Raw genomic sequence first — 27,757 nt, forward strand, 5'->3', positions numbered from 1 at the left:
ATCAGTGTCTCAGCTGTGTCCTCTGTCGGGTTGTGGAGGATCCTCTACTCAGATGCTGTTTTATGTCTCTGACACCTGGAGACCACCATGGAGACTAAAAGGACAAAAACTTTTCACAGAGTCCATCACTTTATTTTTATTGTGAATTAGAAAATGGTCAGGGGCCACGCGGCACTGTGTCAGGGGCCAGATTTGGCCCTCAGGCCGTAAATTGAATTGTGAAAGTGAGGAGCTCACAGCTGCAACTCATCAAGCACACAGATCTGACCGCAGATCAGCCGAGAAACTGACCACAGATCAGCCACAAACTGACCACAGATCAGCAGAGAAACTGACCGCAGATCAGCAGAGAAACTGACCACAGATCAGCCGAGAAACTGACCACAGATCAGCCACAAACTGACCGCAGATCAGCAGAGAAACTGACCGCAGATCAGCAGAGAAACTGACCACAGATCAGCCACAAACTGACCGCAGATCAGCAGAGAAACTGACCACAGATCAGCCACAAACTGACCGCAGATCAGCAGAGAAACTGACCACAGATCAGCTGAGAAACTGACCACAGATCAGCCGAGAAACTGACCACAGATCAGCAGAGAAACTGACCACAGATCAGCCACAAACTGACCACAGATCAGCCACAAACTGACCACAGATCAGCCGAGAAACTGACCACAGATCAGCCACAAACTGACCACAGATCAGCCACAAACTGACCACAGATCAGCAGAGAAACTGACCGCAGATCAGCCAAGAAACTGACCACAGATCAGCCACAAACTGACCACAGATCAGCAGAGAAACTGACCACAGATCAGCCACAAACTGACCGCAGATCAGCAGAGAAACTGACCACAGATCAGCAGAGAAACTGACCACAGATCAGCCGAGAAACTGACCACAGATCAGCAGAGAAACTGACCACAGATCAGCCACAAACTGACCACAGATCAGCCACAAACTGACCACAGATCAGCCGAGAAACTGACCACAGATCAGCCACAAACTGACCACAGATCAGCAGAGAAACTGACCGCAGATCAGCCAAGAAACTGACCACAGATCAGCCGAGAAACTGACCACAGATCAGCCGAGAAACTGACCGCAGATCAGCCAAGAAACTGACCACAGATCAGCAGAGAAACTGACCACAGATCAGCCGAGAAACTGACCACAGATCAGCCACAAACTGACCACAGATCAGCCACAAACTGACCACAGATCAGCAGAGAAACTGACCACAGATCAGCCACAAACTGACCACAGATCAGCCACAAACTGACCACAGATCAGCAGAGAAACTGACCACAGATCAGCCGCAAACTGACCACAGATCAGCAGAGAAACTGACCACAGATCAGCCGCAAACTGACCACAGATCAGCCACAAACTGACCACAGATCAGCAGAGAAACTGACCACAGATCAGCCGCAAACTGACCACAGATCAGCAGAGAAACTGACCACAGATCAGCCGCAAACTGACCACAGATCAGCAGAGAAACTGACCACAGATCAGCCGCAAACTGACCACAGATCAGCCGAGAAACTGACCACAGATCAGCAGAGAAACTGACCACAGATCAGCCACAAACTGACCACAGATCAGCAGAGAAAAAATGAGTCATGCTGAATGAAGAACACGTGTTTCATGTCTGACACCGTTTTTAACACAAATTCAGAGCTCAGTGTTTCATTTGTTTTGTCCGAACTCAGCATTTAAAAAATATCCTCCATGATTTAAAAAGTATTCATTTATTCATATTTATTAATCATCTTTATTTACTATTTACTTAATTTGTTATTCATTATTCATTTTATTATTTTTGTCAGATTTTAAAGTATGCTCTGCGATGACTGAACGCACACGAATCTCATCATTTCATAATGAGTGTGTGTGTGTGCGTGTGTGTGTGTGTGTGTGTGTGTGTGTGTGTGTGTGTGTGTGTGTGCAGGACGGTGTCTGCAGAGGACAAGTCTTTCGCAGTGGGAGTTCAGTACATGCTGTTCAGGGTTCTCGGTGAGTCACCACTAACCAAATGAAGAAATGTGTGTGTGTGTGTGTGTGTGTGTGTGTGTGCACCTGGAGGTCTGTCTCATGATTGTTGGTGAATCATTGATGTAGATATTTATATTCATATTATTCAGAACTCAAAAAGCCTTTTGTACCATCTTTAAGAAATACTCACTGTGCGTGTGTGTGTGTGTGTGTGTGTGTGTGTGTGTGTAAATGCATGTGTGTGCGTGTGTGTGCAGCGTTCATGCCCGGCCCGGTGTTGTACGGCAGCGTCATTGACACCACCTGCATCCTTTGGGGCGAGAAATGCGGCAAGCAGACTTCCTGTCAGTACTACGACCTGGACCGCTTCAGACAGAGGTCGGTGTGCAGCTCAGAGAGGAGGCTTTTATTTTGAAGGACAGATTTAAACCACGGCCGCAGCTCAGAGCGCCACACCTCGGACTTCGACCCGAACATCTAAAATGCGGTTTCACTCCGGAGGTTAAAATGCTTTTGAGCGATAATTTGAGTTTTGAGATTTCAAAAGCGAGTTCAGAGGCAGTTTTCAGTCTGACTTGCGTCTGTGTCAGGTGTGTATGTGGGCGTAAACTCGATCCGTGTTGTTAGGTGTGTTGATGTGCTGATTCATGCCCTCGTAAAGCTGGTTTGTCAATATTTTTCAAACGCAATGAGCCATCGAAAAGTTTTTGAAATCTTTGCTGAGCTTCGTTCAGTGACGCTCTGCAGAGTGTGGAACAGAAGAGTCGACAAAATGCCCAAAATTCAAATCTCCTCATTCTTAACGATTCTTGAGGCTTTTTTTGTCGAACATGATGCGCTGAACAGCGGTGCGAGGGGCGTGGCCTTTCCAAAAATGAACTATAGGGCCTTCGTTACAGCGCTCACGTCCAGAAAATTAGGGTCGTATTTGTCGAGCGACGTTTGGATTCAACGTCAAATCATTGGTGAAAACAAAATCGATAAAATCGATGTAAAATCACAAATAACCCCAAAACAAGGAAAGATCCGTTTTCTCAGTCCGAACTCTGTTTAATCTTTGAAAACGTTTGTGTGTGTGTGTGTGTGTGTGTGTGCGTGTGTGTGTGCGTGTGTGTGTGTGTGTGTGCGTGTGTGTGTGTGTGTGTGTGCGTGTGTGTGTGCGTGTGTGTGTGTGTGTGTGTGTGTGTGTGTGTGTGTGTGTGTGTGTGTGTGTGTGTGTGTGCGTGTGTGTGTGTGTATGTGTGTGTGTGTGCGTGCGTGCGTGCGTGCGTGCGTGCGTGTGTGTGTGTGCGTGCTTGCAGGTTTCTGGGTCTGCAGGTGGTCTTCGTGTGCGGCGGGCTGCTCTGCTTCCTGCTGACCGTGGTCGTCCTGCGCCGGAGGGCCGGACGCCAGGCGCCTCAGCGGGAAAGTAAAGGCGGCTACGAGCTGGTGAACGGACAGAAAACGCCCGAGAAAACTTCGGCCAAAGAAAGAGAGCTGCAGACCTGAAGAGACGCGACGAGACACGGCAGAAAGAGAGACGCAGAGAAGCTGAACGAGGAGGAGGAGGGCTTCAGAGAGTTTTCTTAGATGGTCTCAAAGTGACGCTGCGGCGTTCATTGCAGAGACATTGCTTCATTTTCTGCAGGAAAGAGCCACAAAAAGCAAATATTTTCTGCCCAGCGTTTCCTGTCGGGACAGTCCCACAAAAAGCCAAAACATAACCGAGACGTGTTTGTGCCTAAAGCGAACCAAACATTGTTGGTGAAGTTTTACGGTATAAGCTACATAATAATACATCATATAATGTATGTGTGCTTTGCAAAAACACAGAGAGCCAACACTTTCTCTTTGGACAGAGCTGATTGTTTTTCCGCTCTGCTGTCGGATTACTGATGTGTCTGTTTTTTTTACAAAGTCTAATCCGCCTCCACTTTTATAATCTGTGGCGGCGTAAAATAAGCTGCACTTCCTCTAATGGCCACTAGATGCTGCTGTAAGAAGCCTCTGACTTGCCTGAAAAGGGAAAACTCGAGAGATAAAAGTGAAATATATAAACTGTTTTTGTTTTTTCACACGTTCCTGATTCCAGGAAGATAAATCCTCCCGACTTTGGTGATTATTTGACCTTTTTTTCTCTGGTGCCACCAGCAGGTCAAACTTTCCACGGGAGATAAAAACTCATAAAAACTCATAAAAACTTTAGTGTTATCATAGAATATTTGTCATTTTGTACATATATTAAAACAGCTTTTACTCTAAAAATCAAAATCACATATATATTTTTTAAGCAATGAAAATGCACAACAAAATATACCGCAATAAAATATACCTTTTTCTTTTTTTTAATCAAAGTGATATTTTTTATACTTTATCCTGATGAGCCTTTAAAAAAATCCCAAAAAAAAAATAATTTTTTACTGAACTTTGTACATTTCAGACATTCAAACACAGTTTATTACGACAGTCTGAACTCCTCAGTCATATTATCCTGATTTTATCAAAAGTTATTTTCTGAGTTACTTTTTTCTGTGTTTGTTTTTCATGCATTGTTTTGTAAATGTTTTTTGTGAACACACTTTATGAAATGACGTGGAGTTTTTCCTCCAGAGCCACTGAGCAGCACTGCAGCAACGACTCAACTCTGCACTCTGAACTTTTCCTGTTTTAAAAAAAAAGTGTCTTTTGCATCATTTTGTTAAAGCGTGCGAGAGAAGAGTTTTTCAGATGTGACGCAGACTAAACACGACGAAACACTGTGAGCATCTTTTTCTGTGACTTTTAAACACTGAACTTCAGTCCGATGTGGTTCTTGTTCTCAGTTCTTTGTCATTTGGTGTGTTTTCATCGAGCCAAACGCCCAAATATCTGCGATCTGTGACGAGTTAAATTTGGGCCTCATTCGGTGGGCGGGTGCGCTTGCCGTCATGATCTCACTTCCTCCTTAAAAATTCGGTCCTGGACTCAGTTTGATCCAATCTGAAGGATTTCTGCACACTGAAGAGTTCAGGGTTTGCTCCACAGACGTGGCTGAGGCAGAAAGGGTGGTGTCGTCCGCATAAAAATGGACTTTCCTGTTTGTATGCGATGTGAACAGCAGCTGTTGAGATTTTTGTTTATTAATCAAAGTTAAAGTTCGTCTGAGCGACTCTGAATAAATACGTAAAAACACAGATAAGCCTTTTCCTTTTTTTTTCTGCAGTTTTGTGAATTTAATTCTTCTTCTCAGCACGTACATCATATTCTTTACTATAAACACAAACTCTCTTTTCTCCCGAAGTGATCGACTGAGAAAAGACAACAGTGGACGATGTTTGTGTCTGTGCTCTCACTTCTAACCTGACGTCCCCGGACCTGAGAATTAGTCTCCGTCAGTTCGACTCCGACCAGATCAACCCGGTCCAGATTCATGCAGGACGCCTCATTATACTCAACTCATGGCCCATGGGCCAAATCTGGCCCCTGACAGGGCCCCTGGTGGCCCCCAACCGTTTTATAATGTACAATAAAAATAAAGTGATGGACTCTGTGAACAGTTTTTGTCCTTTTTGTCTCCATAAGGTGTCAGAGACATAAAACAGCATCAACATAGAGCCAGGGGAGGATCCCCCACACCCAGAGGACAGAGGACACAGCTGAGACAGTGATGTCCTAAACTCCTAAAAGTGTCCTGAAATCCAAGAGACATCCTGAAATCTTACACACGTCCAAACATCCTACAAACTTCCTGAAGTCCTAAAAACATCCCAAAATCCTAGAAATGTGCTAAAATCATTAATGTCCTAAAATCCTCAAAATGTGCTGAAATTAAAAAAATAAATAATACATTTTTAGAAATGTTCTAAAATCCTACAGACATGTACAGTATGGGCTGCTGCGATTGGCCCCTGGCCCCCTGGCCCCCACACAAACCAGCGTTTTTATTGTTATTGTTGTTTTCTGTGATTACAGATTCTTTTTTTTGCATTTGAACAGGAACATTTCTGTTCCCATGAAGTCATCTCGCTCTCCAGCTTCAGACTTCTGCAGCCGCACAGACGACTGACGGACGGACGGACGGACTGACGGTTTTTCAGGTCAACAAACATGAAAACGGTCTCCAGGTGCAGGAGGATTTCATAACCTCCGTGTGTCTGTTTCTATAAAACATTCCTGCTGATCTCAGACAGAAACAGACGAGTTCGGGCAGCAGCTTCACGCCGCTGCGACCGTTTTCTGCTCCAACCTGAAAAACGTCTGTCAGTCCCAAAAACACGTCTACGACATTTAGACCTGATAGACTCACCTGGTCCAGAGCTGTCGATGTTAGTGACAATCTGAAGGATGAAAAATGTCTTTACATGTTGCTAAATGAACTCTTTAAAAATACAAACTGCTGGATTAGCTGGAAAATGCATCATCACAAAGCTGAAAAACGACCTTTTTTGGGGGACTTTTCGGAGATTTGTGGTTCTCACAGGACGGCCACGCTACCAAGAGGACCTTTTTTTTTACTTGAAAAGAACAAATTGACTTTTAAAATGTTAAAATGCAGTGATGTTATAAAAGACAGACGACTTTAACGCAGAACAATGAAGTAACAAATGATCTGTAATATAATAATCTACGGTATAATCCACATCATCCTGCAGACGCGTTTCATCTTTGCTATAAATATCAGAGTAAAAGTGAAGCGCTGCACAGACAGCAGGAAGTCTGTTTCATCATAGCGACGGAGAGAGTCAGCTGAATAAGACAGAAGAGGAAGTGAATGCTGCTCCTCTTTTTTTGTCTCCTGGGTGATGACAGCGGGTGGACTTCAGGTCGTGACCTGTTTCGCTGAAACTGAAGCTGCACTCTCTCCTGTGTGTCTGACTGTCACCTGGATGGTCAAACGTTTGTCAGACGTCGAAAGACTGAGTAACAACGTGAAAAACAAAACATATTCCTAAAGTCAGTGAATATACGAGATAACTTTAATAATACATGATTTATTCATCTTTCCTTTAGAAAAACATGGTAAAAAGATCATAAAAATGGGGAAAACTAAGATTTTTCTCCTGGGGACAATATATATTCTCTTATATACAAAATATTATATCCTACGTAAACGATATTATCACATACATACAACACATGATCTATAAACGTGAAATCATAACTACATACAGACATCTCCCGTGTTCATGATATCTCCTACGTACGAATGTCATCTGCTATGTAAACAAGATATTATCTCCTGCGTATGATATATTATCTCCTGTAGATATTACAAGATCTCCTCTGTACAAGCTAACTCAACTCAGGATATGGTATTCTGCAAAAACACGTCATTTTTATTTATTCGTGTGAAATTTTTGGTGTATCTGTACATTTACTGTAAAAGGTCGCTGGTGCGACTGGTTTTGCTGGTTTTGCTGGTTTTGTGTCTGCAGTCCGGAGATCTGCGAGGTTTTCACTGATAGTTTGTCTCCCTCTGGTGCTCAACACTGAGCAACGTTTCGTACTTCATACTTTCATACTACTTTCATACTCGTCAGAAATAAAAAAACCCAAAGGTCGTTTAATGTATAATGTACGATGCTGGAAGTAATTAAGTTATGTACAAAGTACAAATCTGAGATACTTTTACTTTATACTTGAGCATTTCCATTTTTGCCACTTTATACTTTAAACTCCACTCCTCCTCATATCACACTTTTTACGACACTTTTATCTTCTACATTCCAAATATTTTCTGTTATGGTTCAGATATTATCTCCTATGTGCAAGATTTTATCCCCTACATACCAAAATGTCTGCTGTGTGTCAGATATTTTCTCCTACATGCAAGATATAATCTCATACAGAAGCAACAGTATCTCCTACGCACCAAATATTTTCTGCTATGTGCCAGATATTATCACCCACGTGTCTCCGTATTATCTCCTCTCTGTAATATATAATAAAAAGCCTACTTCAGGTAAATGTTGCTGAGAATATAAACTTTTGCTTAAATCACATTTTCAGGTCAGAACTTTAACTTGTAATGAAGTATTTAGACAGTGTGGTGTTTTTACTCCAGTACAGGGTATGAGTACTTCCTCTATCACATCTGAAGTACACAGCTTCTTTATGTATTTCTAAAATATGTCAGTCATGGGGGACATTTTCTCCACCCAAGAAGTACTTTTACTTCAACAGATCTGAATGCATGGATTTGATTTTTCGAGGATTTCTGTTCGGATCTAAACTGGATGTAAAACTTTCCATCGTCTGCGTCCTCTTTGTCTCCAAGTTTCCTCTCGGCTTTCTTTCTTCTGGGCAGCGATTCAGAAACCTCAGGAATCTCTGACTGTGTGGAAAATCAAGACCATGTGTGAACCGCACACACACACACACACACACACACGCACAGACACACGCACACACACACACACACACACACACACACACACACACACACACACACACACATACGCACACACACACACGCACAGACACACGCACACACACACGCACACTCACACACACACACACACACACAAACTCTTTCGAAACTTTGCTGATCAGATGTTTCCTGATTTGAACTCTCGTTCTGCTCGTTTCGTTCTGTTTTATTATTTCATGCTCAGGAGACACTGAGCAGTTGCTTTAGACTGAATTTACTCTGTAAGAGACAGATGGAAAATAATTTGGGTTTTAGTGTCGACCTGCAGAGCAAACGTCATCCTAAAAGTCTCCTCCTGCGGAGAGCATTTTCGGGAATGTGGGGAATGAGTCATGTGATCAGTTTCACATGTGCAGAAACAATCAGAGGCTGAAGAGAGCAGCTGAATCTGGGTCTTTGTGTCCTGCCTAAAATATACTATTACATAAGTTCAAGACATGATCTCCTACATACAAGATACTGTAACTAGCTATCTCCTATATGTACAAATATTATCTCCTACATGAAAGATGTCAGCTGCATGCAAATATTATCACCTGTGTATAATATATTATCAGCTACAAACATGATATCTTCTCCTATGTATTGTTTCGTGGACACAGATATTATCTCCTATGTTCGGGATGTTGTTTCCTACGTACAAGACACGACCTACTGTGTAAAAAATATTATTAACTACATGAAATATATTATCTGTTATGTACAGGATACTTTCTGCTATGTGCAAAATATTCTCAAATACAAACAGATATTATATCCTACATACAAGATATCTCGACTCGTGCGACGTATTGTCTCCTTGGTAGAAGACATTATCGCCTGCATGGAAGATATTATTATTAATGCGTAAGATGTTGTACATGTTTGTCACTGCAGCGTTAAATGGAAAGGCCTCTTGCATTTCACCTCTTTTCACGTTTGTTTGTTTGTTAAAAAATTAACTGCTTAATTAAAAGTTCAAAGTCAGACACGTAAAAAGAAAACTAACCAAAAACTGACGTCTGTGCAGTTTGTTCTGACGGAGTCCAAACGAAACAAGAAGAGATACAACAGCAGAGAAAAGTTTTGTTTCATTGTCGTTTATTTCTTTTTACCACAAATGACAATATTTGATCTCTTAAAAAACAAAAAAACAATCCTTTGGTGAGCTCAGAGTATCGTCAGTGTGTTTGAGTATCCCGTTAGATGAATGTGATTGCACGTTTCAGCATGAAAAGAATAAAAAAATCTGATAAAAATCAAATATCTGCCACCAGAAACGCAAAGCAAACACCTGAAACCCTCCTAGGACCTGCTAAGAGTGTGTGTGTGTGTGTGTGTGTGTGTGTGTGTGTGTGTGTTATATTGTCAGATCTTTGGGGTTGACCACCCTGCCGATGAAGAGCAGCGCCCCTGAAGTTTCATCCCGGATCAGGTAGATGAAGGGTCGGTCCACTCGGTAGGTCAGGTGAGCCGTTGCGGCGGTGTCGGGGTACTGGTTCCCCTCGGGCGCCGTCTCCATGACGACCTTGTGGTTGACGCTGGCGAGCACTGCCTGCTGGGTCGAGATCTTCTCCAGGTCCGTGTCGGCCAGCCACTCAGAGAGACCTGCAGGGAGGAGAGATAAAGAAGGAGGGAGGAAGAAAAGGAAGATGACATCACTTCCTGCCATACAAAGCCTTAACAGCAAACAAGTGTTGCGTATGATCACGTTTGCAGATGATATTTTACTTAATTTTAGGGTTGCAATGGGTCGTTGATCAATGATTGGATCAGTAAAAACTTAGTCGGCAGCTATAGTAGAGGAAAGCCGAACAGTTCATATATCACCTGTACTTTATGGGGTTTTTGTCGTTGCTTTTCTCTTTTTTCAGTGTTGTAAATTTAATAAGTTGGTCGGACAAAGAAAGACACTTGAAGACGTCGATTTGGTTGCTCGGAAAAAGCATTTTTTTCCAAAACCAAAACCAAAACAATTCGTCAGTAAATAATGATGATAATTCCCAGATGAGTCGCAGCGCTACGGCTGATTGAAAGTACAAATTTCTAGTTTTTCTATTTGGTTCTAATTGTCGAAAGGTCTCGTGCAGATTTCAAACTCCTACCACGTCAGTCCGTCGGCGTCTCTCCACCCTGAGCTCGTTGGTTCCGACTGAAAATCTCTAAAATCACAAATCTTTCCTCAAACAGCTGCTCACTGCGGAAATGGTGACGTTTTTGGGGACTATCTTCAGATGAATCCACGTTTGGTGCTCAGTGGAGTATTTGTGTCAGCAGGACGGAGTGTAAAATAAACTACGGTGTGAGTCACAAGAGTTTCTTAATTTGTAGGGCCTGAAAAGTGTTGAGTGTAAATCTAAAGAGCTGAAGGGTAAACAGCACGGAGGGCCTTTCCTTCGCCATCCCAGGAGTCACAACTGTGTCCAAGGTCAACAATGAAAAATGTCTTCACCCTGCACGGGGTTTTACAAAAGATCTCTTTTCAGTTCCCTAAAATGCAGTTTGCGTCCGGACAAAAGGCCAAAATGAAAAAGCTGCGTTCTCAAATACACCAGCGTACACGTGGACTGATTATTGGACTCACCGATGTCGCCGAGCAGCGGCAGCAGGTCTGTGGAGTAGCTGAGTCTCAGGGTGGGCAACGTGAGCGACACCTGCGCAGGATGCAGCGTCATGGAGAGGTCCTGGACGAACTCGGCGGTCAGACTCTCCTCCAGCAGCGTCATGTTGGACGTCACCTCATCGGGCAGGAAGACGAACATGCTGACGTCGTCCTGCATCTGGATCTGAGCGATCTAGAGGACACGGGGAAACGTTCAGGGGAAATGGAGTCGAAATGTCATTAACCGACTTTAGCTCAAAGAAAACGCTCACCGTGCAGCTCAGATCGGAGTCCACGCCCATCTTAATGGGGTAGTTATCCTGCTGCATCATGGGAACACGGACAGGCGACCCGCCGTCCACCTGGAAGCTCTCCATGTTTCCACTCTGGCCGAACCGAGTCACCCACTTCCCTGATCACGCACAGAAAACTGTGTTCATACACTCGGCTGTGTTCGCCCTCAGATCCACAGCAGAGATTAACGTACCTTTGAAGTAGGCGGCGCTCACTGTGTTCACACCAGGGTTTCGGGGGAGGGGCGTGGTCAGGAGGCGCTGTACCTTACCACCCGTCTCCTGAGACACCCAGTCGTTGATGTCTTTCATACTGTTTCCCCCCAGCAGGGCTTTGGGACGGACTCCATACTGCTGCTCCACGAGTCCGAAGAAGTCCTGCTTCAGACGAAGTCCTGAAAACAGACGATTAGAGTTCAGACGAGGGTTCAGTGGTGTCGCCGTACACCATGGCGCTTAGAAAATCGGAAGGTATATTTTTCAATACCGTCATTAATACAGCCGCTCCTCTTTCTATTAAACTCATTGGGAGTAGTGCACAGCACGCACCACCAGAGCTCAGTCTATGCTTAAGTTCAGCTAAAATATTATATGATACGGCGGCTGCCGTCTTGCACTGGTGACGTCATTCGGAGTGGAAGTCTGCGCAGTGGTGGTGTGAGTGCACGGATTGGCTGTCACAGCTGTCAATCATGGCAGAAAATCCTCTTTTTGTATAATTTAATAACTCATAGAAGTGAGAACAGAGACAGAAACCATCTTTGGCTAAAATGTATTTGTCGTGTACTTTTAGTTTAGTTTTTAGTTTGGCCTGTGTCCATTTACTTGCCTATTTCCAGACACAGTGACACCTGGTGGTGGAGGGAGAAGCTACAGGACTGAAGCAGAGAATCCGCGGCGAATAACAGCATGTTTTTAACATCTAACTTGATGAATTAAGGATTTATTTGGACAAAACCGGAGCTGTTGATTGTTGGAACAGTGGACTTACTGACCACATTAGATTTAAAAGTCTTCGTCGTGGGCCCCTGACATGTACTCACTTCGTGCCAGGTAGATCCGTGCGGCGGTGCTCAGGCCTTTCCCAGGCGCCCGGACTGAAACCAGCAGGTCTCTGAGGGTGTTGTGGAGCTGAGGGTCCTGCAGGGTGTGGTACCTCAGAGCCCTGAAAAGCTGCCTCTCCGCACGCTCAGACGCTCCTGAGGGGACAGAAGACACCAAGTGAAGAAAAACAGCAGAATGGAAATCAGGGCTGGCTCTATAGAAGATCAGGGCTGGCTCTATAGAAGATCAGGGCTGGCTCTATAGAAGATCAGGGCTGGCTCTATAGAAGATCAGGGCTGGCTCTATAGAAGATCAGGGCTGGCTCTATAGAAAATCAGGGCTGGCTCTATAGAAGATCAGGGCTGGCTCTATAGAAAATCAGGGCTGGCTCTATAGAAGATCAGGGCTGGCTCTATAGAAGATCAGGGCTGGCTCTATAGAAGATCAGGGCTGGCTCTATAGAAGATCAGGGCTGGAATCACATCATCTCATGACTCCAGCTGCCTCACGAGGTTACGTGATTTGAGCAGACATGGAGGACTGTGAAGCTGTAAATACAGAAACTGGTAACTTGACATTATTAACCGCATGATGAGGGCGTTTTGGTGGGACAGAAATGACTTTCTACAGCTGTGGCAGACAGTCCACACACACTGTGGCGGTCAATGCCAGGACACCAGTTTAGATTTAGTTCGTATCGTGCTCGTGTCTTCACCCATAGAGAGTTGCGTCAGCACCGCGGACACGCTGATCGGGGCCAGGAAGACGTTGGTCGCTGCCTCGCGGCTCGCCAGAGCGCGAAACAGGTTGTAGCCAAAGTCGGAGGTGGCGGCGCCCATCTTAGTGGTCGGTGTCGTGAAGAGCTCCACATGTTCTTCCTCTCCGCCCGTCTCCTCAGCTCCGGTCTCCGACTGGAACAGATTAGAAAAGACAGGTTACCATTTATTGTCCCAAAAGAGACTCATAGTTTGGTATTCTGAGTGCGAGAGACAGAACGATCAATGATGTTGATTTGATTCAAGGCCCAGGGGGCCCCATGCGAAGGTCCACCTGCAGCGCTGAGCTGTGATGAGGTGAGATAACACCATCATTAAAACTAGATATTACAGTACGAAGCATGTGACGGTATAAATGTCTGTTTCTACCAGATTAATTCAGGGCTGGATTTATGTAACAATCATAGTTGTTTCTGTAGAAAATCATGGGTGACTGTGGAAAATCAGGGCTGGCTCTGTCCAAAATCACAGCTGTTTATGTAGAAAATCAGGGCTGGTTGTCGTGTCATCTCGTGACTCGAGCTGCTTCGCAGGGTTACGTGATTTGAGCAGACACGGTGGAGGAGTTTGAGGTTGTAAATATAGAAACTGGTCCCTCTCGACATTATTATCGGGAAACGTTAAATCTTCCGTGTCACCCTCAGACAGTTAAAACATTCAGTGTAAAAAGTGCTGACGTGTTGATACCTGAGCCTGACAGCAGCTCAGGACGACTCCAAACACCAGCAGGAAGGCTGTTCGCTTCATCCTGAAGGACAAACACACCAGAATCAGAGACAGGTTTACAGGAATATAAAAAAAACGCTAAAAGTTAGAGCTGCCACCTGAGACTTGAAGATTTGAACCATCGGTTGAAAACTCATCTGTCAACGAGTTCATTTTTTTTTTGTCTTGTGTTTCTCTGGGGACGTTTCTGTCCACAGATGAGCTGCAGAGTGAGCGCTCCTGCAAACAAACTACAAACTGTAAAACGCTTCTCTACGATCAGCTCAGTTTACAGAAAAATCTCACCAATTCAGTCAATTCAGTATCTGACCAAACGTCTCCTCTGGTGAGATCTGACACTGACAGCATGATGACGTCACCGTAGCAGAGTTCGCATTTCCTAAAATGTTTATTATTTAACATTATTTAGATCAATATTGTTTTTAGTCTGCATCAGATTTCAGACAGAGTGTCAAAGACGATTAACCGTCTGCTTTCTTCAACTTTCACTGAGGTGCAAAAACCGTCCTTTAAGCTTTAAAAAAATAACGATTTGACCTTTTTTGGTAAATAATGATTGATATTACGCAACACTTTATTAATACAGCACCTTTAAAACACAAAGCAGAAATAAGATACACGTTCGGCGATTCAACAACGGAAAGCCAAACATCCGACTGAACACAAGCGAGATGAAACTCGAGAACAGGCAAATTAAAAGCATAAAATAAAATACAATAAAATAAAATAAGACAAAGAAATAGACTAACAATAACAGCAATATAAACAATAAAACCATAAATAAAAGGAAATGAAACACGAATTAAAAAGGTGAAATAGACCAAAGGAAATAAAAAGACGACTCCACTGCATATTTACATTTGTATTTTTTACTAAAAAAAAAAAAAAAAACGTAAAAATGACATAAGGATGAAAATTTGAAATCAGGATAACATCTATTTTTTAGTATCGCAGCCGGACAGCTGCTGCTGCTGCACAGAGACAAAAGAAAAGAAAAGAAAAGATACTGAACTTTTCCAGAGAAAAGTTTTTCAGATTCGAGGACGACGACGTCGGTTTCATTGTTTTTACATAATTACAGCCGACTGAACGTTCACCGCTAATCACAGTTTATACAGAGAGAGCCCCGAGTCTGCACACGGAGGCGGCTCCGCCTCCTTCATCGCCTTCATCTTCACCTTCTCATCATCGTCTTCATCACCATCATCATTTCAGTGAATCAGCAGCTGCTTCACACACACACACAAACACACACACACACACACACACACAAACACACACACACACACACAAACACACACACACAAACACACACACACAAACACACACACACACACACACACACACACACACACACACACACACACACACACACACACACAAACACACACACACAAACACACACACACACACACACACACAAACACACACACACACACACACACACACACACACACACACACACACACACACAAACACACACACACACACACACAAACACACACAATGGGAAATGCATGATGGGAAACCCCCGACGTCACAGAGTCTGGCTCATCCTGAAATGCTCATTTTAAATTAGGCATCCTACAATTATACATTTATTGTGTGTGTGTGTGTGAGAGAGAGAGAGAGAGAGAGAGAGAGTGTGTGTTTTTGGTGTTTTTTTGGTGTTTTTTGGTGTTTTTCAGCGTTTGGTTTTGTTTCTGTGGCGTTTTTTAGCCGCCTCCTGTCAGCACACTTTTCATTTTATTTTAATTAAAACTCAAACATCACAGTTATATATTTATATCATTATAGATTATATATACATGGCTGAAGATCAGCAGTCATCCGAAAATGTGTCACATCAAAGAGGGAATTTGGTCAAATTTTAAGAAATTAAAAATGTAACGTTGGACTCTGTTTGAGTGAAGAGCTTTTGAGGAGATTTCAAACATTTAGGCATAAATTGTTTATTGAGATATACGAGCCGACACTGAGAGCGAATATTGAGACAGATAACTGATATTTGGAGCCGATATACATTTAGAAATAAAAATGAAAATCTTTCTGTCAGTATTTAGAATTTGGAAAATATCAAACTCCAACACAAAACTTCGTTTAAAAGCTGAAACTTTAACATTGTTAAGTGAAAATTGAAGTTACAAATGAATTTCAAAAGTTTCACAAAGTCAAAGTTCCTCTCAGTCTGACGCTTTCTTTGTTCTTTTAATTAATTAATTGATTGTTGATAATTAAAATTAAACGTAGATACAGATTATTGACAAAATGCCAAATATCAGCTCCAATAATCAATATCCAATAATCGACCCCATGGAGGTGTTTGTTGGAGGGGATTTTTAGGTGGTTGAGGATCTGATGCAGACCTGCAGAGTCCTGCAGAGTCCTGCAGCAGACAGCAGACGCAGGTTTCCTGCAGGAACTTGTCTCTGAGACTCACAGGAATGTTTTCTCATTGGCTGACAGTCACCGACATCACATCTGCATTTTTTCTTTTTTTAAGTTGAGATCAAAAGTCTGAAAATCTTCCACAGAAATGTTCTTGGCACCAAAGTCTCAACAACCTGAAATAACCTGCAGACAAAAAACCCCCTGAACTCCAGCTGCAGCCGCCTGACTGCGTCTGCTCTGATCAGAACTACACGGAATCAAAAATTCTAATAAAAAGAAGAATAATTTTGGCAGATATTTGAGAGTCAGCAGGATCCAGAGCCTGCGGTCCGCCGAGGCTCAGCTCTTATATAAAGAGTGAGCTGGCACAGAGACGCATCGCTGGAAAATCTGACACCTTCAGGTTGTGAAACATAACCAAACCAAACCTAAACCCAAACCTAAACCCAAACCTACAATATGAATAAAATCATCGTCATGGTGAACTACAGCGGCTGAGAGGTTTTCTTAAATTGTCAAACCTGATGAGGATCTGTCTGCAGGTTCATCCAACATTCATCTCTGATTCATTTAAACCCAAATCTGCGGCCGTGATGTCATGCACAATTTGCTCGCGAGGAGGACAAACTGCTGGTGACGTCAGAGAGAAAAAGTTGCGCGTAAAAGCGCAAAAATTAACCAAGAAAGTTTAGAAAGAGCGCGCGCACTCACCTCTTCTCCTCTGCTCTGCGGACGGTCCACGTCTCTTCCTCTGTCTCTGTCTCTCAGACTGTCTGTCCCCGCTCAGGAGACGAGTCTGCGCCCACAGCTGCGCGCGTCCCCGCTGCTGTTGGCAGAGCGCCGGGAGCGCGCTCGGCTGACAGAGTGCGCTGATTTAAAATGAGAGAAACTTCTTAATGTGAAATATCAAAAAAGATTTAGTGCAGATCCGGAATCGGACATCTTTAAGACCTTAAATTCAGTTTCCTCCTCTGAGCTCGCGGACATTATCTGTCACATCTGTCAGGTGGTGGTCGTGTGGTTGTTGCAGCTTTTTTTTCTGTAAAAATTAAATTAAATTAATTTAATTTAATTTAATTTAATTTAATTAGATTTAATTTTAAATTACAGAAACATTCTAAAATTCTGATATCTGATATTCTGATAAAAAAAATTTTCATGTCCGTCACCATGAACAAACCTCGATCTTTTTAAATCCTGTGTTGCAATATTTCAGTTGTTAGTTGATTAATTATTAAACTGAGTTTTTTTGCATCATCTTCAGAAACATAAAGAACTGAAACTGGATCGGTCTGGAAAGGTGCAGCCTTTTTTTTTTTTTAATCTGAGTGGATCCACTTAAAGGGTTAACTTCCTCCAAACAATCCAAAGTACAAAAAAACTCCTTCCAACAGCACAAATAAATGTCTTTGTGTCAACATTTTATTTTCTCTGAATGAAAATCAAATTAAAATCTCCGCAGTTTGTGTTTTTCCATGATGAACAATCAGGTTAAAACAGCAGAAATCTGAGGTGTCTGTTCTCCGTCTGAATCCACCTCCGACGTTTGACACTTTTGGAAATATGTTTACTGACTTTCTCTGTTCAGGTTTAACACGTTAATGAGAGAGTTTAGAGGTGATCGTCGTAGTTACCACACGGTCAGGAGACTGGATTCGTTTTCAGGCCTTTACATACCACAGTTTTGTTTGTTTGTTTGTTTGATTGATTGTTTGGGTTTTTTTCAATTCACACATCAACATATTCTTGTTTCTCTCGTAAGTGCTTTCACACTGAGTGTGAATATTATGCAAAAAAAATTTAAAAACCCAGGGGAAAAAGTCTTTTTTTATTCAAGCTTTGCACCAAAAATAAAGTCAAAATAAAATCATGTTGTAATAATTATAAAATCACAACACAGAGACGGCGTAGTCCAAACCAGGACGCCAACTTTAATTATCCCTTTAACTTTAACAACGTTTATATCAGAACAAAATGTAGAAGTAGATGTATATACTACACCACGTAAGAGTTTACAGAGGGAAGTCTAAATCCACTCAGAGCATTTCAATAAAAACAACCGCGAAAAAAATTAAAGCTACAATTAAAGCAGCAATTAAAGGGCCCTCGCACCTTCATGGACGCCTAAAAATGTCCAAAAAATCCGTGAAGTGTCTGTAAATCTGTGAAATCTCCTGAAATCCTAGAAACATCTAAACATCCTAAAAATCCCAGCAACATCCCAAAATCTGAGAAAAGTGGACGCAGTTATCAAAGCTGAGCATTTCTGCATCTGACTTCCTGAAAACACAGTTATACACGTCATGTTTCCGAATGTTACGTTTAGACAAAACCTCGTAAATTTCATCTTTGTCACGAAGGGCCGACTTCCTGTTGTCAGTAGGCGCCACTACGAGTCAACATGAGCATGCAGACGTCTTCAGACCCGGACACTGATCCAACATGCCAAATTTGGGGAAGACCGTACAATGTAACGTGAAGTTACAACAGCTTTCTTTGTCATGCAAAAAGCATCCAAATTTGCCGCGGCACCACGGAAGTTTCTTTCCACAAAAACCTGAAAACGTTCAAAAGAAAGCATCATCACGACCTTTAGGCGTCTCAGCACAAATCTGAGGAGGATCTGATGAACCTTTGAGTGCGTCAGAGCATTTTACAGGTTATTTCCTGCTGCCAGTAGGTGGCGCTGTAACTCTAACTCATAATTGGCATGTAGACGTCTTCAGGGTGGGACTCTCTTCAAACACGTAAAATCTGGTCCAGACCGGACCATCTGCAGTGGAGTTAGAAACCACTTCCTGTTTCCTGGTGAAATTTGACACCATAAAAACCACAATAAAAATAAAGTGATTGACACTGTGGATAGTTTTTGTCCTTTTAGTGTCCATAAGGTGTCAGAGACATCAAACAGCTTCAAAATACAGCTTCTTAATCAAAGAAAGAGCCAGAGTAACAGAGGTCCTAGATAAGACACTAATGTCCGAAAGTACTAGAAATGTCCTAAAATCACAGAAATGTCTTAAAATCCAAAACATTTCGTAAAATCTGAGAAATGTCAAAAAATCCAAGCAACATCCTACAATCTTTGAAACGTCCTAAAATCCAAGAAACTTCTTAAAGTCTAAGAAACATCCTAAAAAAACAAGAATTGTCCTAAAATCTGAGAAATGTCTAAAAATTCTAGAAACATCTTGAAATCGTAGAAATGTCTAAAAATCCTAGAAGCTTCCTAAAATACGAGAATTGTCCCCAAATGCTAGAAATGTCGAAAAAACAAAGAAATGTCCAAAAATCAAAGAAATGTCCAAAAATCAAAGAAACGTCCTAAAATCTGAGAAATCTTAAAATTATAAAAATGTCTTTAAAATCTTAGAAACATTCTCAAATCCCAGAAATGTCTCTAAATCCTAAAAATGTCACTAAATCCTAAAAATGTCCTAAAATCCTAGAAACATGTACGGGGGTCCGGTTGTGGCCCTCAGGTAAAGACAGAGTGTCCCTGCGGTAGATTTTGCAAATTTGGGTTACTGCCAGCAAACCGATTTTTTATTTAAAAGAAGGTATTTTTCAGCCAGAGTCGCAGCAGTCGGTGAGAGTTTTGAGTGAGTGTTTTGTATTTTTGATCATTTATTCATCAGAACTTTGGTGTGTAAAGACCTTCGACCTCAGTGAGAAAGTTAAACAGCATTTTTCCAAAATTGTCAACCAACCAGTCATCCGGTCTGGATCAGATATCCTGTTACAGTCCATTCACACGCTGCAGCGGCCCCCTGTCACCAGCGGGGGCGCTACACGCCTGCACGCTGCTGTCCTCCGCCGTCTCGCTGCAGGACGTGTTGCTGTGTTGGCTGATAATGTCTCTGTCCCTGGCCGTCTCCGTCTCAGGCTGGTCGCTCATGGTGCTGTTGCGGCTGGGATCGTCGTTCAGCATGGGGTCGTTGTCGAGGGCGGGGTTTGTGACGACGCCCATGAAGAGCGGCGCCAGGGAGGCGTCGTCAACAAGGGCGAAGAGGAAGGGGGAGTTGACGGCGAAGAGAGACACGGAGCGCATGGAGGTGACCACGGTGGTGGCGGACGCCTCCACGCCTTCCTCGCTGAGCTCCACAGTGCTGGCGTGGCGAACTTCCGTCACCCGTAGGGGATGGTCAGAGATCCCCGAAAGGTTTGGACCCAAAAACAGCGAGCCGAGTCCTGAGGGAGACATCCAGAGAGACAGAGGACGTCAGTGTCATCGCTGACGTGCGTTCGTCAGGAAACAACCAGGTCCAACTTTCAAACATTTCAAACTGCGTTTTTTCTCCAGAAAAGTGTTGAAGATTTCAACATTCACACGCCAGACTGACACGATAACGCTACTGTCATCCAGGGACAGCTGGACAGTGACCGGAGGCCGGGGGCCGGGGGCCCGTTGCAGGGGCCCCAAACATGTCTCTAGGATTTTAGCGCTTTTACTGGATTTTAAGACATGACTAGAATTTAAGGATATTTCAATATTCTTAGGATGTTTCCAGGATTTAAGGACATCTCAAGGGTTTTCGGACATTTCTAAGATTTCAGAAAATTTCTAGGTTTGTAGGACATTTTGAGACATTTATGACTTTTCAGGATTTCAGGATATTTTTAGGATATTAGGACATTTCTATAATATTAAAACTACTTGGATTTCAGGACATATCGAGGATTATTAATCCATTTCTTGGATTTTTGGACATTAGGACATTTTTAGGATTATTGGATGTTTCTAGAATTTTAGGATGTTTTTAAGATTTGGGGATTTTTGGAAGTTTTAAAGATTTTAGGATATTTCTAGGATTTCATGATATTTTTTATGATTTTAGGACATTTTGAAGATTTTAGGACATTTCTAGGATTTTAGCATGTTTCTTGGATTGTAAGACGAGGACATTTTTAGGATTATTATTTGTTTCTCAGATTTCAGGATGTTTATAGAATTTTAAGATGTTTATTTGATTTTAGAAAGTTTCAAGAATTTTGGAAAAGTTTAAGGATTGTTGGAAATTTCGCAGGACATTTCAGAGATTTTAAGACAATTCTTGGATTTAAGGAAATTTCTAGGATTTTGGGACATTTTGAGGATTTCAGGACATCAGTGTCTCAGCTGTGTCCTCTGTTGGGGGTGTGGGGGATCCTCCTCTGGCTCTATTTTGATGCTGTTTTATGTCTCGGACACCTTATGGAGACTAAAAGGACAAAAACTGTTCACAGAGTCCATCACTGTGTTTTTTACTGAGAATAAGAAACCGCGGGCTGTAAGTTGAGTGTCAGTGCTGTAATGTAACGGCTGCGTGTTAATGTCTGTACGTAAAGTGTGCCGGCAGCGTCTTGCAGACGTCCCCGTCTCAGTGAAGTTGATTGTCTCACCCATGCTGGTCAGCGCCGCCTGGAGCTCCTGGCTGTACCGCAGCTTCACTTTGGGTAAGTGTACCTGCATCGTTTTGGGCTGAGGTAAACGCCTGTACAGGTCTGAGATGTTCAGTTTGGGAAGCACCGATGACACGTTTCCTCTGCCCGGCGACGGCATGACGATCAGGAAACTGCTGTTTCCTTTAAAGGGAAAACTGGCAACCTGGACGAGAGACAAAAACTTTCTTTTTATTTGTATTTTAGATCAACCGACTGAAAAAAATCTTGTTTTTAAAAGGAGAAAAATGCAATTGTTTTTATTATAATTTTTATGGGATTTTTTTCCTTTAAACATTTTTGGCTTTTTTTAAAAAAAAAAATCTTAATTTTTTTTTTGGTGACTCTTAGGAAAACAATCCTTACAAACCTGCGGGCCTGAAATTTCGAGTGTTACCTGTGCCTCCAGCTCTGGGTGGTCCAGCAGGCGGAGAGGATACTGCGCAGACTTCATCATGTCCACAGATACAGAGTTCTGGCTGTTCAGGTAAAACGGCCCCCTGGAGGTCACCTGGGGGTCAAACTGGGTCTGCCACTCACCTGACAAACACGGAGCCACAAGAAATCACGAGGGACCTCGAGGAAACTCTGGCTTCTGAAAACTGAATTGACGAGCCGTCTGTGCACTCGTCTCTGCTCAAACATCTGGTTTGGTGTTTGTTTATCTGTTTATCATAATTAGCCGTTGCCTAGGCAACAAGTTTGCAGTGATTCTGTTTCATTCGTGTCTTTTCAGGTTTACCTTTGAAGTATACGGCGTTTACGAGCATCAGCACCACGTCGTGTGAAATGCTCTCCATGATGTTGGGGATGTGACCGTTGGTGGCGTTCTCCACCCACTGGTTGACCTCGTCCACAGAGACCAGGGGGACGGGGGACGACCGGTACCTGAGGAGGACAAAAAGACATCTTTTCACCTCCACAGAAAACACGTGGCACATGCACAGCTTATACAGCTTATTCATCTATGTATATCATTTTTTGGCAGTTTCCTTGTTACCTTCAATTAATTTCTTGCAATTGTCCGTACATTTTATGCCAAGTTCCCTGTTTTGTGACAGAAATCAAACCTTTTTCTCAGTTTTAAAGGTTCAAAAGTTTGTGAAAGGTGTCAGAACGCAGCACAAAAGACCTGATAAAGATTCAGGTTTTAAAGGGTTAAAGTTCAGAGTGACCTGACTGTGACTGCTACCTGCTCAGAGACTCCTCCACAAAGGACAGTTTGGCCTCGAAGCCCGGCCTCAGGTACATGCGAGCGGCCACCTGCAGAGACGTGTTGGTGAGGTGAGGCGCCAGGCGTCCCAGGACGTGATGGAAGCACGGCAGCGTGGCGGCGTGGAGGCTCTGCAGCAGCAGCCGCTCCGTCTCGTTACGAGCTCCTGAGAGACAGAAAGCAACCTGAGCAACACGAAACTACACAGCAACACTCTCTCTTTAATTTCTGCGTTTCTCTGAGATCAGACATCATTTTTCGAGCCGTCAGGAGCACGCTGACCACAAACTGTTGGCAAGCACGAAGAATATATATATGTAAGCTCCATTGAAACCCATTCAAACTGACATTTTTGATCCCACAGCCATCAGAGCAGAAAAACAGGACTTGTATTATTTCTGGGTGTCATTCTGGGCTTTTGACTCTGAATTTGTCATTTTGACTATTTTCCACCTGATGAGGTCATTTTGACCATATTTGGCATATGGAGGAAATACATGCTATTAAAAATCCACTCAGCATGCAGTATATTAAAAATTATTCTCTTTTTTTCATCTAAAAACATAGTGGCATCATGACAAAAACCTGTCATTTAAAGGGTTAAAATTCTGAAAATGAGTGAATATTTGATATTTGTGATTAGAACTGATTAGAATATCATATTAATGTATTTTATTTTTTAAAGCTTGATTTTGAAAAGCATATTCAGAATAAATTAACAGAAAGTTGTTGCAGTCTTTCTGACGATAACAGGAACGGCTGATTGAGTATTTATGGAAGCAACATGAGACAGACTGTTAGTTAAAAAAGTAAATTAAGGTCAAATAAAGCAAAGATTAATGTACTTTCAGTAAGCTTTTATTTTGGTAGCCCCCTTTCCTTTTTTTTAACTCATAGGGCCTTTATTTTGAAGCCCTCTGGGTGGAAACAGGAAGTTGTGTCAGAAATGTTTGAGACCAAAGGAGGGAAAATGGACGAACCTCTCTGTGATATCAGACTGTTTGTGGGAAAGTTAAGCGTTTCGGCTGCTTTGAGAAGGTAAAGTTTGTTTCGTGTTTCCTCGTTTCGGCTGCTTTGACTTTGACACAACAGGAAACCAGAGTTTAAAGGTGGCGCTGTTGTTTTCATGCAAAAACGCACAGGAGCAGCGATGCTGCAGAGATATTGGCTGTCTGTCATTTCAAGTCTAAAGGCTGATATTGTATTTTATGCTTGTGTTTAACCCTTTAGGGCCCACTTTAATATCACACACACTCAGCATCCTCCATGCTGAGTAAATAACTTTTAGCTGCTGACAGTCTGAGATATGTCAGTGATTAGCAGCATTTATTGTTACAGCATGTATTTTCTCCATATGCCAAATATGGTCAAAAATGACATCATCAGGTTATCATAATTACATTAAAATTTATTATTTCATTATTAGATTTTTTTAAAGCACTTTTCAAAGTCAAAGTTTTTTGTTTATGTTTTTGACAGAAATGAAGCCACATTGCTCAGATTTCAAAGGGTTAAAATAAACTTCTGTAAATGTGCATTTACATGTGGTTCAGTTCAGAAACAAAAAATAAAGAAAACAAAACAGAATTCGTACGGGACGCTAAAAGCGGACTCTCGGGTGAAAGTCCAGGTTTTGTTGGACCGCCTCCCACTGAGACCTCCCAGATCCTTATGTCACGTTTTAACGGACGCCGTTTCATGCCGACGGTGTATCATACCGCTGTGAGAGGTGCTTTTTTTGACACAGAATATTAAACTGATGATTTTTGGGTGCAATGATGCTCAGACTGACCTAAGGCGAGCTGGGCGAGGGCCAGGGCCAGACTGAGAGGGGACAGGATGACGTTCGGCTGCTGTGGACCAACAGGGAGCTTTTCCAGCAGCTCTAAACCCAGCCGCTCGACGGCGCCCCCTATCGCCCTGTGCTCCTCAGGGCTGAAGGCCCGCCCTCCTCCACAGCTGTCAACCTCCGTCTCCTCCTCTTCGTGGACAGGAGGAGAGACATCAGTAGGTCCTGGACTGGCCTCCTCCTGAGGACACGAGGACAGACGGGGTTAAGGACAAACAGTAAACAATGAGCACCAAAAACAAATGTTCACTGCGGTCGCTCTTACAGTCAGTCCCGCACAGCAGAGGCACGACAGGAGAAGAAGAAGACACAGCTTCATGTCCAAACAACCAGCCTGAAAGACACCAAGAGACACCATCAGCCACAAGGAGGACACATTTATCAGCCGAGTCGCCGAGTCGCATTGGCATTGTACCTTTCTGCAAAGCAACAGAAGCGATTCCACGAAACTGTGGAGCGCACTCTCAAGATTCAAGACGGTCATCCGTCTTTCCAAAACATGAAGTTCGTGAGACGGAACGAAACACCACTTTTGAGTGTTTTGAAGCGTAAATGAAATCTGCAGAAGCAAAAAGCTGTTAGGACATAAACCAACGACATCGTGGTCGCTTAACACTTAACACTTAAGCGTCGCCACCCCGAATCTCCAACTTCTGGTTTGATTCAGCGCTTTATTTTCTCTTAAACTCTCTCCTGTTAGCGCGACCTGACCTCACAATCACGACTATGTCAATGACGTCTAACGAGAAACTCTGTCGTCCCATTCAGTCACTTGTTAGCAACCGCCTTTTCTAAGACAAGTAAAACCTTTAAAAGTTCAAAATCTGGGTTTATGAGGACGTATTTTATGTTGCAGAACAAAACATCTACATTTCTTTAGCCCGTGTTAACCACAGATCTATTTAAGGCTTTTCACCAAAAACCCAAAAAACTCAGAGACTTTGAGACGAGAGTCCCTATCATGTTGGTCCTCTTTTTGGTCCACTTCAAGAGGACTGAGTTCGGCTCTTGTAAAAAGACGGTCTGTGAAAACTACCTGAAGGAGACCCGATGGCCTTTCTGTTTAAATATAAGTTACATAAAAGGAAATATTGTTGCTGAAATATTTTATTCTGGACCAAAGTCTTTATCAACATTGTCGTCCACAGAAGTGTCCAGAAGCTGCGAGGACTCTCGGTTTTGTTTTTGGTGTTACGGTGCTGTTCGGCGTGTCTGAGGCTTCGGTGTCACTTGAGGTTTCAGGGATGGCGGCTTTGTTTACCAGCAGACTAAAGGTTACTGTTTCAGAGCCTTTTTTGGCTGAACTGCAGTACACTGAATACAAAGAACCCAGAATACGCTGAACTGCATGAACTACACGACTCTCCCAGCACTGCATACCAGATACTGCTCCGCACACAGCCAGGACCTGTGGATCTGTCGAGTCGCACCGCGTCTCACTTACGTCTTTGAAAACTGCAGATTATTTTAGCAGCGCTGGAAGATCAAATGTCTCTACGTGGACTCAGATTTAGTCTCAACAGGCTGTTGGTGAAATGAAAGACGGTCTGAACTCACCTGGCTCGTGTCCAATGTGGAGACAGACGTTGAGAAAGTGAGGGAGTTAAAGACGAGATGATTAAAATAAGAGAAGAGACAGATGTGTTCAACCTGTTTCAGGCTGGACAGCGTAGTGGCTGGACTCGACGACCGCCGCCCCCCCTGTCGGCTGGTTAATGATCAACCCTGACTGATCATGGCTGTATGTGGGGTCACTACTCAGTGTAAAAATAAAGGGACAGACTGTGTAAAACTCTTTGTAGAGCCAGAGACAAAATACTTGGCTGTCAAAGCCTCTGTGGGGACGAGAGATGAGAAGTGCAGAAGTTTAGTTACTATGACACAGAAAACTACTCCGAAATACTCAGTGCTCACTTAAAAGAACAGTACTGCCAGGAGATCGAATACCAAACCAATCAGCAGAATAAATGTTGGCATTGAACATTTTTGCAAACCACAGTTACATTTGTATGTTATTATGTAGCAGATAAGTAAAGTAACGGTCACGTTCTGCCCCTTAAAATAATTTTAAGGGGCACAAATATAACAGAAAAGCGGTGATGTGCGAGTATAAAACAGAAGTGCAGAGTCTGTCTCTATGCAGACGATACAGTGTTGTACGGCATTTTATTAATCTAAAGCTTTCATCCAAAGCTTTAATCCAAAACTTGTTCTAAACTCCTCAAAAAAAATAAAATCTTTGAGTTTTTGATTTTCTTGCTGCAGTCACCATGTACAGTTAATTGGTACAGCAACAATTATTTGCAGATCTTTGCAAAAATATTTGGTTCTAGTGGTTTCATTTTTCTGTGTCGCAGCGGTGAGAGATGCAGCTGAGCTGGATAACTGCTTCTATTTACACCAAACTGCATTTTGTTTGTCATTTTTCACGTTTTTGTTCAATAAAGATTGTATTGAAGGTGGATAATATACTTTTTCTGAGTAGTATTTCACTATTGACTCCAATCTCATAACTGACTGCTGCCGGAGCAGCTGAAGTTATGAAAGCTTCCTCCGATATGGATGTGATCACTGTTAAGACGTCTTTCTTCAAACAGACATTTGAATCCGCTGATTGTGTCGACACCAGTGGAATGGATTTAGGAGCCGTTTCCACGGCAACCATTTTTGCATGAAGCGTTTAACTTTTGTTGCGGTTTGGCCTTTCATTCACACAGCAACGGCTTTTTGGGGACGTGAAACTGCAAACCAGCGTCCAGAGTGTGATCTTCAGAAAACGCAGCCCTTCTGACGCCGCGTAAACTGGCCGATGATCCTGTGAGAACAGCGACGTCAGTTACACCGCCTACTACTGGCCTGGCATGCATACTACAGTGTTTTCTGCTGTTTTTGTAGTCACGTGTACACGAAGATCATTCTCACGATGTTATCATTTTTTTTAAAAGCAGAAAAAAGACTTTTCTCTCTTAAGTCGGCCGTTCTCATCTAAATGTGGCCTGACTGTTTGATCAGGTGTTTATTTTGAACCTGCAAGACTTTTTACAGGTGAGCATAAGTGCCGTCTGTCAGTTTAC

General features: G+C 42.8%; 3 protein-coding genes across 8 annotated transcripts in view; 1 reads left to right on the plus strand and 2 right to left on the minus strand.

Moving 5' to 3' along the window:
• The window catches only part of slco2b1 (solute carrier organic anion transporter family, member 2B1), a 20,438-nt gene extending 14,925 nt beyond the window's left edge, over nt 1–5,513 (plus strand). For all 5 annotated transcript variants that reach the window (XM_088088271.1, XM_088088274.1, XM_088088273.1 and 2 more), the window contains 3 exons: nt 1,958–2,022; nt 2,259–2,379; nt 3,303–5,513. In XM_088088271.1, the coding sequence (XP_087944397.1) occupies nt 1,958–2,022; nt 2,259–2,379; nt 3,303–3,489 (373 nt within the window). In that variant the 3' untranslated portion in view covers nt 3,490–5,513. The remainder of the gene's footprint in view (nt 1–1,957; nt 2,023–2,258; nt 2,380–3,302) is intronic.
• A 3,939-nt stretch (nt 5,514–9,452) lies between these two features.
• serpinf1 (serpin peptidase inhibitor, clade F (alpha-2 antiplasmin, pigment epithelium derived factor), member 1) lies at nt 9,453–17,052 on the minus strand. 2 transcript variants are annotated; one of them, XM_042498593.2, is made up of 8 exons: nt 16,912–17,052; nt 13,771–13,831; nt 13,023–13,218; nt 12,307–12,462; nt 11,458–11,658; nt 11,243–11,382; nt 10,953–11,163; nt 9,453–9,976 (listed from the first exon to the last, which is right to left on the minus strand). In XM_042498593.2, exons 2-8 carry the CDS (start codon nt 13,828–13,830, stop codon nt 9,729–9,731), a joined length of 1,212 nt encoding a protein of 403 aa, XP_042354527.1. In that variant the 5' UTR covers nt 13,831; nt 16,912–17,052; the 3' UTR covers nt 9,453–9,728. The 2 variants fall into 2 exon arrangements, with proteins under 2 accessions (XP_042354527.1, XP_087944788.1); XM_088088662.1 differs by lacking the exon at nt 16,912–17,052 and adding an exon at nt 16,722–16,745.
• A 552-nt stretch (nt 17,053–17,604) lies between these two features.
• Nucleotides 17,605–26,380, minus strand: serpinf2a (serpin peptidase inhibitor, clade F (alpha-2 antiplasmin, pigment epithelium derived factor), member 2a). The gene is made up of 8 exons (XM_042499491.2): nt 26,241–26,380; nt 24,949–25,017; nt 24,627–24,864; nt 22,814–23,000; nt 22,364–22,509; nt 22,019–22,161; nt 21,583–21,787; nt 17,605–20,391 (listed from the first exon to the last, which is right to left on the minus strand). Exons 2-8 carry the CDS (start codon nt 25,000–25,002, stop codon nt 19,940–19,942), a joined length of 1,425 nt encoding a protein of 474 aa, XP_042355425.1. The 5' UTR covers nt 25,003–25,017; nt 26,241–26,380; the 3' UTR covers nt 17,605–19,939.
• Between the last annotated feature and the right edge of the window lie 1,377 nt (nt 26,381–27,757).

The sequence above is a fragment of the Plectropomus leopardus genome, chromosome 15, assembly GCF_026936395.1.
Source record: "Plectropomus leopardus strain MGB_pleo_1.0 chromosome 15, ASM2693639v1, whole genome shotgun sequence".
In the NCBI taxonomy this organism is placed as follows: domain Eukaryota; kingdom Metazoa; phylum Chordata; class Actinopteri; order Perciformes; family Serranidae; genus Plectropomus; species Plectropomus leopardus.